At 43.8% G+C, this 12786-nt stretch overlaps 1 protein-coding gene and 1 long non-coding RNA gene across 4 annotated transcripts in view; one reads left to right on the top strand and one right to left on the bottom strand.

Annotated features, from left to right (window-relative positions):
* Positions 1 to 8905: 8905 nt before the first annotated feature.
* The window catches only part of LOC127929217 (tubulin polymerization-promoting protein family member 3-like), an 11208-nt gene continuing 7327 nt past the window's right edge, over positions 8906 to 12786 (bottom strand). The window contains exons 4-5 of one of the 2 annotated variants that reach the window (XR_008133926.1): positions 10532 to 11241; positions 8906 to 10485 (exon numbers count right to left, since the gene is read on the bottom strand). Coding sequence is in view for 1 of the 2 variants with exons in the window: in XM_052517091.1 (XP_052373051.1) it covers positions 11050 to 11241 (192 nt within the window). In the remaining variant the exon portion in view is untranslated. Of the gene's footprint in view, positions 11242 to 12786 lie in introns of both variants that reach the window. The other variant, XM_052517091.1, reaches the window with a different exon arrangement.
* The window catches only part of LOC127929218 (uncharacterized), a 1845-nt gene continuing 310 nt past the window's right edge, over positions 11252 to 12786 (top strand). Inside the window, exons 1-3 of one of the 2 annotated variants that reach the window (XR_008133928.1) lie at positions 11252 to 11887; positions 12031 to 12282; positions 12581 to 12786. The exon at positions 12581 to 12786 is cut by the window's right edge and continues 310 nt beyond it. This is a non-coding gene — a long non-coding RNA (uncharacterized LOC127929218). Of the gene's footprint in view, positions 11888 to 12030 lie in introns of both variants that reach the window. The other variant, XR_008133927.1, reaches the window with a different exon arrangement.

Consider the following 12786-nt stretch of genomic DNA (forward strand, 5'->3'; position numbering starts at 1 on the left):
TGTGATAGAGAGGGAGGAGGGTGAGAGAGAGAATTAGAGAGAGAGAGAGAAATAGAGAAAGAGGGGAGGGAAGTAGCGAGAGAGAGAAAGAGGGGAGGGAAGTAGCGAGAGAGAGAAAGAGGGGAGGGAAGTAGCGAGAGAGAGAAAGAGGGGAGGGAAGTAGCGAGAGAGAGAAAGAGGGGAGGGAAGTAGCGAGAGAGAGAAAGAGGGGAGGGAAGTAGCGAGAGAGAGAAAGAGGGGAGGGAAGTAGCGAGAGAGAGAAAGAGAGAGAGAGAGAGAAAGAGGGGAGGGAAGTAGAGAGAGAGAGAAAGAGGGGAGGGAGGAGGGGGAAAGAGACCATTGGAGCCAGGTGTTGAAGTGTTATTTTGTGTACACTTGTGTTGCCATGACAACAAGGGACCCGCGTGGGCTTCCTGTTCCCTGTTTCTGGACACGGACAGAGTGTACTGCTGGGGAGGGAGTGTGTGTAAGGGGAGGGGTGACTGGCTGTTCTGCTGTCTGACTCTGTGTTCAAGACAACACTTAATAGGGTGTGTGTCCCAAATGGCTGGGGTGAAATGACACCCTATTCCCTCTATATAGTTCACTACTTCTACCCTGGTACCCTATTCCCTCTATATAGTTCACTACTTCTACCCTGGTACCCTATTCCCTCTATATAGTTCACTACTTCTACCCTGGCACCCTATTCCCTCTATATAGTTCACTACTTCTACCCTGGTACCCTATTCCCTCTATATAGTTCACTAGGTTCACCCTATTCCCTCTATATAGTTCACTAGGTTCACCCTATTCCCTCTATATAGTTCACTACTTCTACCCTGGCACCCTATTCCCTCTATATAGTTCACTAGGTTCACCCTATTCCCTCTATATAGTTCACTAGGTTCACCCTATTCCCTCTATATAGTTCACTACTTCTACCCTGGTACCCTATTCCCTCTATATAGTTCACTACTTCTACCCTGGCACCCTATTCCCTCTATATAGTTCACTACTTCTGCCCTGGCACCCTATTCCCTCTATATAGTTCACTACTTCTACCCTGGTACCCTATTCCCTCTATATAGTTCACTAGGTTCACCCTATTCCCTCTATATAGTTCACTAGGTTCACCCTATTCCCTCTATATAGTTCACTACTTCTACCCTGGCACCCTATTCCCTCTATATAGTTCACTACTTCTACCCTGGTACCCTATTCCCTCTATATAGTTCACTAGGTTCACCCTATTCCCTCTATATAGTTCACTACTTCTACCCTGGCACCCTATTCCCTCTATATAGTTCACTACTTCTACCCTGGTACCCTATTCCCTCTATATAATTCACTAGGTTCACCCTATTCCCTCTAAATAGTTCACTACATCTACCTTGGCACCCTATTCCCTCTATATAGTTCACTACTTATACCCTGGTACCCTATTCCCTCTATATAGTTCACTAGGTTCACCCTATTCCCTCTATATAGTTCACAACATCTACCTTGGCACCCTATTCCCTCTATATAGTTCACTACTTCTACCCTGGCACCCTATTCCCTCTATATAGTTCACTATTTCTACCCTGGCACCCTATTCCCTCTATATAGTTCACTACTTCTACCCTGGCATCCTATTCCCTCTATATAGTTCACTATTTCTACCCTGGCACCCTATTCCCTCTATATAGTTCACTACTTCTACCCTGGCATCCTATTCCCTCTATGTAGTTCACTACTTCTACCCTGGCACCCTATTCCCTCTATATAGTTCACTACTTCTACCCTGGCACCCTATTCCCTCTATATAGTTCACTAGGTTCACCCTATTCCCTCTATATAGTTCACTACTTCTACCCTGGCATCCTATTCCCTCTATGTAGTTCACTACTTCTACCCTGGCACCCTATTCCCTCTATATAGTTCACTACTTCTACCCTGGTACCCTACTCCCTCTATATAGTTCACTACTTCTACCCTGGCACCCTATTCCCTCTATATAGTTCACGACATCTACCTTGGCACCCTATTCCCTCTATATAGTTCACTACTTCTACCCTGGTACCCTATTCCCTCTATATAGTTCACTACTTCTACCCTGGTACCCTACTCCTCTATATAGTTCACTACTTCTACCCTGGCACCCTATTCCTCTATATAGTTCACGACATCTACCTTGGCACCCTATTCCCTCTATATAGTTCACTACTTCTACCCTGGTACCCTATTCCTCTATATAGTTCACTAGGTTCACCCTATTCCCTCTATATAGTTCACTACTTCTACCCTGGTACCCTACTCCCTCTATATAGTTCACTACTTCTACCCTGGTACCCTATTCCCTCTATATAGTTCACTACTTCTACCCTGGCACCCTATTCCCTCTATATAGTTCACTACTTCTACCCAGGCACCCTATTCCTCTATATAGTTCACTACTTCTACCCTGGCAACCTATTCCCTCTATATAGTTCACTAGGTTCACCCTATTCCCTCTATATAGTTCACTAGGTTCACCCTATTCCCTCTATATAGTTCACTAGGTTCACCCTATTCCCTCTATATAGTTCACTACTTCTACCCTGGCACCCTATTCCCTCTATATAGTTCACTAGGTTCACCCTATTCCCTCTATATAGTTCACTACTTCTACCCTGGCACCCTATTCCCTCTATATAGTTCACTACTTCTACCCTGGCACCCTATTCCCTCTATATAGTTCACTACTTCTACCTTGGCACCCTATTCCCTCTATATAGTTCACTACTTCTACCCTGGTACCCTATTCCCTCTATATAATTCACTAGGTTCACCCTATTCCCTCTATATAGTTCACTACTTCTACCCTGGCACCCTATTCCCTCTATATAGTTCACTACTTCTACCTTGGCACCCTATTCCCTCTATATAGTTCACTACTTCTACCCTGGTACCCTATTCCCTCTATATAATTCACTAGGTTCACCCTATTCCCTCTATATAGTTCACTACATCTACCTTGGCACCCTATTCCCTCTATATAGTTCACTACATCTACCTTGGCACCCTATTCCCTCTATATAGTTCACTACTTCTACCCTGGCACCCTATTCCCTCTATATAGTTCACTACTTCTACCCTGGTACCCTATTCCCTCTATATAATTCACTAGGTTCACCCTATTCCCTCTATATAGTTCACTACTTCTACCCTGGTACCCTACTCCCTCTATATAGTTCACTACTTCTACCCTGGTACCCTATTCCCTCTATATAGTTCACTACTTCTACCCTGGCACCCTATTCCCTCTATATAGTTCACTACTTCTACCCAGGCACCCTATTCCCTCTATATAGTTCACTACTTCTACCCTGGCACCCTATTCCCTCTATATAGTTCACTAGGTTCACCCTATTCCCTCTATATAGTTCACTAGGTTCACCCTATTCCCTCTACATAGTTCACTACTTCGACCCTGGCACCCTATTCCCTCTATATAGTTCACTACTTCTACCCTGGCACCCTATTCCCTCTATATAGTTCACTAGGTTCACCCTATTCCCTCTATATAGTTCACTACTTCTACCCTGGCACCCTATTCCCTCTATATAGTTCACTACTTCTACCCTGGCACCCTATTCCCTCTATATAGTTCACTACTTCTACCTTGGCACCCTATTCCCTCTATATAGTTCACTACTTCTACCCTGGTACCCTATTCCCTCTATATAATTCACTAGGTTCACCCTATTCCCTCTATATAGTTCACTACATCTACCTTGGCACCCTATTCCCTCTATATAGTTCACTACATCTACCTTGGCACCCTATTCCCTCTATATAGTTCACTACTTCTACCCTGGCACCCTATTCCCTCTATATAGTTCACTACTTCTACCCTGGTACCCTATTCCCTCTATATAGTTCACTACTTCTACCCTGGCACCCTATTCCCTCTATATAGTTCACTAGGTTCACCCTATTCCCTCTATATAGTTCACTAGGTTCACCCTATTCCCTCTATATAGTTCACTACTTCTACCCTGGCACCCTATTCCCTCTATATAGTTCACTACTTCTACCCTGGCACCCTATTCCCTCTATATAGTTCACTAGGTTCACCCTATTCCCTCTATATAGTTCACTACTTCTACCCTGGCACCCTATTCCCTCTATATAGTTCACTACTTCTACCCTGGCACCCTATTCCTCTATATAGTTCACTACTTCTACCTTGGCACCCTATTCCCTCTATATAGTTCACTACTTATACCCTGGTACCCTATTCCCTCTATATAATTCACTAGGTTCACCCTATTCCCTCTATATAGTTCACTACTTCTACCCTGGCACCCTATTCCCTCTATATAGTTCACTACTTCTACCTTGGCACCCTATTCCCTCTATATAGTTCACTACTTCTACCCTGGTACCCTATTCCCTCTATATAATTCACTAGGTTCACCCTATTCCCTCTATATAGTTCACTACATCTACCTTGGCACCCTATTCCCTCTATATAGTTCACTACATCTACCTTGGCACCCTATTCCCTCTATATAGTTCACTACTTCTACCCTGGCACCCTATTCCCTCTATATAGTTCACTACTTCTACCCTGGTACCCTATTCCCTCTATATAATTCACTAGGTTCACCCTATTCCCTCTATATAGTTCACTACTTCTACCCTGGTACCCTACTCCCTCTATATAGTTCACTACTTCTACCCTGGTACCCTATTCCCTCTATATAGTTCACTACTTCTACCCTGGCACCCTATTCCCTCTATATAGTTCACTACTTCTACCCAGGCACCCTATTCCCTCTATATAGTTCACTACTTCTACCCTGGCACCCTATTCCCTCTATATAGTTCACTAGGTTCACCCTATTCCCTCTATATAGTTCACTAGGTTCACCCTATTCCCTCTACATAGTTCACTACTTCGACCCTGGCACCCTATTCCCTCTATATAGTTCACTACTTCTTCCCTGGCACCCTATTCCTCTATATAGTTCACTAGGTTCACCCTATTCCCTCTATATAGTTCACTACTTCTACCCTGGCACCCTATTCCCTCTATATAGTTCACTACTTCTACCCTGGCACCCTATTCCCTCTATATAGTTCACTACTTCTACCTTGGCACCCTATTCCCTCTATATAGTTCACTACTTCTACCCTGGTACCCTATTCCCTCTATATAATTCACTAGGTTCACCCTATTCCCTCTATATAGTTCACTACATCTACCTTGGCACCCTATTCCCTCTATATAGTTCACTACATCTACCTTGGCACCCTATTCCCTCTATATAGTTCACTACTTCTACCCTGGCACCCTATTCCCTCTATATAGTTCACTACTTCTACCCTGGTACCCTATTCCCTCTATATAATTCACTAGGTTCACCCTATTCCCTCTATATAGTTCACTACATCTACCTTGGCACCCTATTCCCTCTATATAGTTCACTACATCTACCTTGGCACCCTATTCCCTCTATATAGTTCACTACTTCTACCCTGGCACCCTATTCCCTCTATATAGTTCACTACTTCTACCCTGGCACCCTATTCCCTCTATATAGTTCACTAAGTTCACCCTATTCCCTCTATATAGGTCACTACTTCTACCCATCTAAACCAAGCTGCTTACCTATTGCAGATTCAGAGTCTTCCCAGCCTGGTGCAGGTCTACAATTTTGTTTCTGGTGTCCTTTGTCAGCTCTTTGGTCTTGGCCATAGTGGAGTTTGGAGTGTGACTGTTTGAGGTTGTGGACAGGTGTTTTTTATACTGATAACAAGTTCAAACAGGTGCCATTAATACAGGTAACGAGTGGAGGACAGAGGAGCCTCTTAAAGAAAAGGTTACAGGTCTGTGAGAGCCAGAAATCTTGCTTGTTTGTAGGTGACCAAATACTTATTTTCCACCATCATTTGCAAATAAATTCATTAAAAATCCTCCGGTATGAGCTCCGGTATGAAACTTAGCATCACTGCCCGTTAACGAAAACGTCATCCTCGTTCCTCATGTTAAGTATGTTCATTAAAACCTTCCTTGAATATTTACCCCTTATTATATACTTCTAAAAGAATAATATTAACATTGCTGATTACCTACAGAAATAGAAATGGTAACCCTTCCATCTTTGGGATTTGCTTTAAGTTCGTGAGGAACTCATCGACCAAAACTGTCAGTGTTCAGCCTTACCATGTGATGACAATTACAACAGAACAGATGAACAGGAATGACCTGTACTCTTAACGGTTGGCCCCAAAAATAATATTTATATCTTAATGCCACGCCCCTGCTAAGCCACGCCCCCACTCCGTTGCTATACATGGCTGTTACCACGGTAACCGAAGGCGCAACGATGAACCGTTGACTAGAATTCATTCCTTGAGGATCTCCAGGTTTCCTCCAGTCACTACTAACTCTGAGAGTGTACTTGATACTTCTGCCCTGACACCCTATTCCCCTATTGGCCCTGGTCAAAAGGAGTGCACTATAAGTGGAATAGGGTGCTGTTTGCAACGCAGCCCCAGCTCAGTGCGCTCCAGATGTGTCAGTGCTGTGTTGAAAATGTCACATTGACGAGGAGGCAACGAGGCGGCACTGCGTGAAACGGAACGCATAAACATTACGACCAGATTCTCCCCTTCCCCTCCCACTGTTACCACGGTAACTCCTGTCAGCCGAGGGGGGCAGCTCCTAGTGAGTGCAGGGGGACCACACTACAGCCAAGTCAGCCAAATGGCACCCTTTTCCCCTGTATAGTATAGTGTGCTACTAGTCCTGGGCTCTGGTCATAAGTAGTGCACTGTGTACAGATGTAGGATCTTAATTTGACCAGTATTGTCACAGCAAAATAATCCTGCAGCAACAGGATTTTTTATGTTTAGTCCATAATGTTGCTTGATTGGTTGTTAGGGTATTAGCTGGACAAAAGTAGGCTACATGAACAGTGCAATACTGTTAATATAACCGTGTTAGTGTGGGTTTTCAGTGAATTTATGGAAATCACAAAACAAAAGAGCGATCAAATTAAAATCCAACATCAGTAGGGAATAGGGCTCTGGTCAGAAGTAGTGCACTATATAGAGAATAAGGTGCCATTTAGGATATACACATTGACTGGATACCAAGACCCAAGGACTTGCTTGATTGGCCCTTTAAATGTCACATGACCAGAAGCAGAGGAGAGAGGACTCATCTGTGATTCGTGTTCTTCAAGTGAAGGAATCTGTGGAAAAGTCTGTGACTTTCAGTCTGATGTCTCAGTGTTTAGTCAGTGTGTTAGACATGTTTCATGTTTGTGCCTTCACACCACACAGTTTAACACAGGCTAGTTACCTGTTTATTAGGAGAATACAGTATAACACAGGCTAGTTACCTGTTTATTAGAATACAGTTTAACACAGGCTAGTTACCTGTTTATTAGAATACAGTTTAACACAGGCTAGTTACCTGTTTATTAGAATACAGTTTAACACAGGCTAGTTACCTGTTTATTAGGGGAATACAGTTTAACACAGGCTAGTTACCTGTTTATTAGAATACAGTTTAACACAGGCTAGTTACCTGTTTATTAGAATACAGTTTAACACAGGCTAGTTACCTGTTTATTAGAATACAGTTTAACACAGGCTAGTTACCTGTTTATTAGAATACAGTTTAACACAGGCTAGTTACCTGTTTATTAGGAGAATACAGTTTAACACAGGCTAGTTACCTGTTTATTAGAATACAGTTTAACACAGGCTAGTTACCTGTTTATTAGAATACAGTTTAACACAGGCTAGTTACCTGTTTATTAGAATACAGTTTAACACAGGCTAGTTACCTGTTTATTAGGGGAATACAGTTTAACACAGGCTAGTTAACATGTTTATTAGAATACAGTTTAACACAGGCTAGTTACCTGTTTATTAGAATACAGTTTAACACAGGCTAGTTACCTGTTTATTAGGGGAATACAGTTTAACACAGGCTAGTTACCTTTTTATTAGAATACAGTTTAACACAGGCTAGTTACCTGTTTATTAGAATACAGTTTAACACAGGCTAGTTACCTGTTTATTAGAATACAGTTTAACACAGGCTAGTTACCTGTTTATTAGAATACAGTTTAACACAGGCTAGTTACCTGTTTATTAGGGGAATACAGTTTAACACAGGCTAGTTACCTGTTTATTAGAATACAGTTTAACACAGGCTAGTTACCTGTTTATTAGAATACAGTTTAACACAGGCTAGTTACCTTTTTATTAGGGAATACAGTTTAACACAGCCTAGTTACCTTTTTATTAGAATACAGTTTAACACAGGCTAGTTACCTGTTTATTAGAATACAGTTTAACACAGGCTAGTTACCTGTTTATTAGAATACAGTTTAACACAGGCTAGTTACCTGTTTATTAGAATACAGTTTAACACAGGCTGGTTACCTGTTTATTAGGGAATACAGTTTAACACAGGCTAGTTACCTGTTTATTAGAATACAGTTTAACACAGGCTAGTTACCTGTTTATTAGGGAATACAGTTTAACACAGGCTAGTTACCTGTTTATTAGAATACAGTTTAACACAGGCTAGTTACCTGTTTATTAGAATACAGTTTAACACAGGCTAGTTACCTGTTTATTAGAATACAGTTTAACACAGGCTAGTTACCTGTTTATTAGGGGAATACAGTTTAACACAGGCTAGTTACCTGTTCATTAGAATACAGTTTAACACAGGCTCGTTACCTGTTTATTAGGGGAATACAGTTTAACACAGGCTAGTTACCTGTTTATTAGGGGAATACAATATGTTTTAAACATGAGAAAGCCTGTGGCTAAAGGACATGCCATTGGTCACTTCCTGGTTTGGTAAATGATGATTCGCTCACTGAGTTAATGACGTTTGTAAATACCAATCAGAATGAAAGAAACCACAAACACTTTATTATCATTTTGTTTTAATACAACATATTCCCCTTCAATGCAGCCGTTGTCCAGTTTCTACAACACTAAAACAAGCAAACACATCATAAAGAACCAAAACAGAGAAAATACATGTTTTTTTTTTTGAAAAGCAACGAACGTTTAAAGAAATAGTCTCGGAATAAAAAGCTAGCTAGTTCTAAAACGATAGTCTTAAAGACGAAACCCTGAAACTATTGAGTTTGAGAGATGAAATATACTGTAAGAAAGATGCAATATACGGTAAGAAAGATGAAATATACTGTAAGAAAGATGCAATATACGGTAAGAAAGTGAACTCGATTCAAAGAGAGACATTCATGGTTTGAAGCCGATGGAAACATGGCACCATGTCAGATTATTTGACCAGTATGTGTTTTGTCTAATCACGGTCTGCAAGGTGAAGGTATGGTATATCACAGACCAGTATGTGTTTTGTCTAATCACGGTCTGCAAGGTGAAGGTATGGTATATCACAGACCAGTATGTGTTTTGTCTAATCACGGTCTGCAAGGTGAAGGTATGGTATATCACAGACCAGTATGTGTTTTGTCTAATCACGGTCTGCAAGGTGAAGGTATGGTATATCACAGACCAGTATGTGTTTTGTCTAATCACGGTCTGCAAGGTGAAGGTATGGTATATCACAGACCAGTATGTGTTTTGTCTAATCACGGTCTGCAAGGTGAAGGTATGGTATATCACAGACCAGTATGTGTTTTGTCTAATCACGGTCTGCAAGGTGAAGGTATGGTATATCACAGACCAGTATGTGTTTTGTCTAATCACGGTCTGCAAGGTGAAGGTATGGTATATCACAGACCAGTATGTGTTTTGTCTAACCACGGTCTGCAAGGTGAAGGTATGGTATATCACAGACCAGTATGTGTTTTGTCTAACCACGGTCTGCAAGGTGAAGGTATGGTATATCACAGACCAGTATGTGTTTTGTCTAACCACGGTCTGCAAGGTGAAGGTATGGTATATCACAGGTCTATGAACAGTCTCAGGGCAGATTTAAAACCAAAGCATGGTGAAGGTATGGTATATCACAGGTCTATGAACAGTCTCAGGGCAGATTTAAAACCAAAGCAAGGTGAAGGTATGGTATATCACAGATCTATATACAGTCTCAGGGCAGGCCAGGTTTGACAGTGAACAGAGCATTCTGATCTAGTCATCTGTAAACACACATCAGACAAATCTCTGTTGAAGGGGATCACCTCACGACCTCCATAGCTATAATAAGAGTAAAAAGCATGTTCTCTCTCTCATCATCCCCAATGACAACACACACACACCCCCTCAGAACATATCAAAGATAAGAGAGGACAGCCTCTGTCGAAAGGGCCTGGGGTTAAGCCTGTGGTTAGGGGTCCGAGTTCTGGGTTCAGGGTTTGGTCCCGACTGTAAGGGGGGGCTTAGGGGATAGTGACCCTGGAAGCGTCTCAAATGGCACTCTATTCCCTCTATAGTGCACTACTTTAGACCAGAGCCCTATAGAACCCTATTCCCTATATAGTGCACTACTTTAGACCAGAGCCCTATAGAACCCTATTCCCTATATAGTGCACTACTTTAGACCAGAGCCCTATGGCACCTATTCCCTCTATAGTGCACTACTTTAGACCAGGACCCATAGCGCTCTGGTCAAAGTAGTGGACTATATAGAGTAGGATGTAATTTGGGATACATCTCATGTTGTGGGCCTGTTGACCACCCCGCCTGGCCCGGTGGTCTACTGGGCCTGTTGACCACCCCGCTTGGCCCGGTGGTCTACTGGGCCTGTTGACCACCCCGCCTGGCCCGGTGGTCTACTGGGCCTGTTGACCACACCGCCTGGCCCGGTGGTCTACTGGGCCTGTTGACCACCCCGCCTGGCCCGGTGGTCTACTGGGCCTGTTGACCACACCGCCTGGCCCGGTGGTCTACTGGGCCTGTTGACCACCCCGCCTGGCCCGGTGGTCTACTGGGCCTGTTGACCACCCCGCCTGGCCCGGTGGTCTACTGGGCCTGTTGACCACCCCGCCTGGCCCGGTGGTCTACTGGGCCTGTTGACCACCCCGCCTGGCCCGGTGGTCTACTGGGCCTGTTGACCACCCCGCCTGGCCCGGTGGTCTACTTAGCCTTGGTTTTCTCCTCGTAGGTTCCGGCGTTCTTGTAGGAGCCGACGTATCCCGTTTCCTCCACCAGCTCCTCCCGCCCGCCCTTACCCCTCCCCTTCCCGCTCTCGTCGAAGCGCTCTTTGTGGGAGCCTGTGTACTTGGTGGTGTCCGTCAGTCTGTCCACTGCGGCTGTCTTCGCCATTTTCTGTGGAGGGGGGGGACGACGACAGTATCAGAAACCATGTTGTCATGTTGGTGAGCTAAACCAATACAGTTCTGTCGTCCTTCTGTGGCTCAGTTGGTAGAGCATGGCGCTTGTAACGCCAGGGTAGTGGGTTCGATTCCGGGACCACCCATACGTAGAATGTATGCACACATGACTGTAAGTCGCTTTGGATAAAAGCGTCAGCTAAATGGCATATATATTATTATTATTTAATGGTAAACTGCTACTGTAGGTTTTCTTGACAAACTGGGGAAGTTCCGCTGTCCTCCAGCGTTGGGATCACAACAGTTCTGAAGGTTCTAGAATCTGAATGTTATACACAGGAGGAAACAGCTGGAGGTGGATAGGTAGAACCGCTCCCTAAAGAAGGTCCCTAGAATCGGAATGTCATACACAGGAGGACACAGCTGGAGGAGGATAGGTAGAACCCTAAAGAAGGTCCCTAGAATCTGAATGTTATACACAGGAGGAAACAGCTGGAGGTGGATAGGTAGAACCGCTCCCTAAAGAAGGTCCCTAGAATCTGAATGTTATACACAGGAGGACACAGCTGGAGGAGGATAGGTAGAACCCTAAAGAAGGTCCCTAGAATCTGAATGTTATACACAGGAGGAAACAGCTGGAGGTGGATAGGTAGAACCGCTCACTAAAGAAGGTCCCTAGAATCGGAATGTTATACACAGGAGGGAACAGCTGGAGGTGGATAGGTAGAACCCTAAAGAAGGTCCCCAGAATCGGAATGTTATACACAGGAGGAAACAGCTGGAGGTGGATAGGTAGAACCGCTCCCTAAAGAAGGTCCCTAGAATCTGAATGTTATACACAGGAGGACACAGCTGGAGGTGGATAGGTAGAACCGCTCCCTAAAGAAGGTCCTTAGAATCTGAATGTTATACACAGGAGGACACAGCTGGAGGTGGATAGATAGAACCGCTCCCTAAAGAAGGTCCCTAGAATCTGAATGTTATACACAGGAGGACACAGCTGGAGGTGGATAGATAGAACCGCTCCCTAAAGAAGGTCCCTAGAATCTGAATGTTATACACAGGAGGACACAGCTGGAGGTGGATAGATAGAACCGCTCCCTAAAGAAGGTCCCTAGAATCTGAATGTTATACACAGGAGGATACAGCTGGAGGTGGATAGGTAGAACCCTAAAGAAGGTCCCTTGGTTCTGAAGGTCCCTAGAATCTGAATGTTATACACAGGAGGAAACAGCTGGAGGTGGATAGGTAGAACCCTAAAGAAGGGCCCTAGAATCTGAATGTTATACACAGGAGGAAACAGCTGGAGGTGGATAGGTAGAACCCTAAAGAAGGTCCCTAGAATCTGAATGTTATACACAGGAGGATACAGCTGGAGGTGGATAGGTAGAACCCTAAAGAAGGTCCCTTGGTTCTGAAGGTCCCTAGAATCTGAATGTTATACACAGGAGGAAACAGCTGGAGGTGGATAGGTAGAACCGCTCACTAAAGAAGGTCCCTAGAATCTGAATGTTATACACAGGAGGAAACAGCTGGAGGT

The sequence above is a fragment of the Oncorhynchus keta genome, unplaced genomic scaffold (genome assembly GCF_023373465.1).
Source record: "Oncorhynchus keta strain PuntledgeMale-10-30-2019 unplaced genomic scaffold, Oket_V2 Un_scaffold_5833_pilon_pilon, whole genome shotgun sequence".
Taxonomy (NCBI): domain Eukaryota; kingdom Metazoa; phylum Chordata; class Actinopteri; order Salmoniformes; family Salmonidae; genus Oncorhynchus; species Oncorhynchus keta.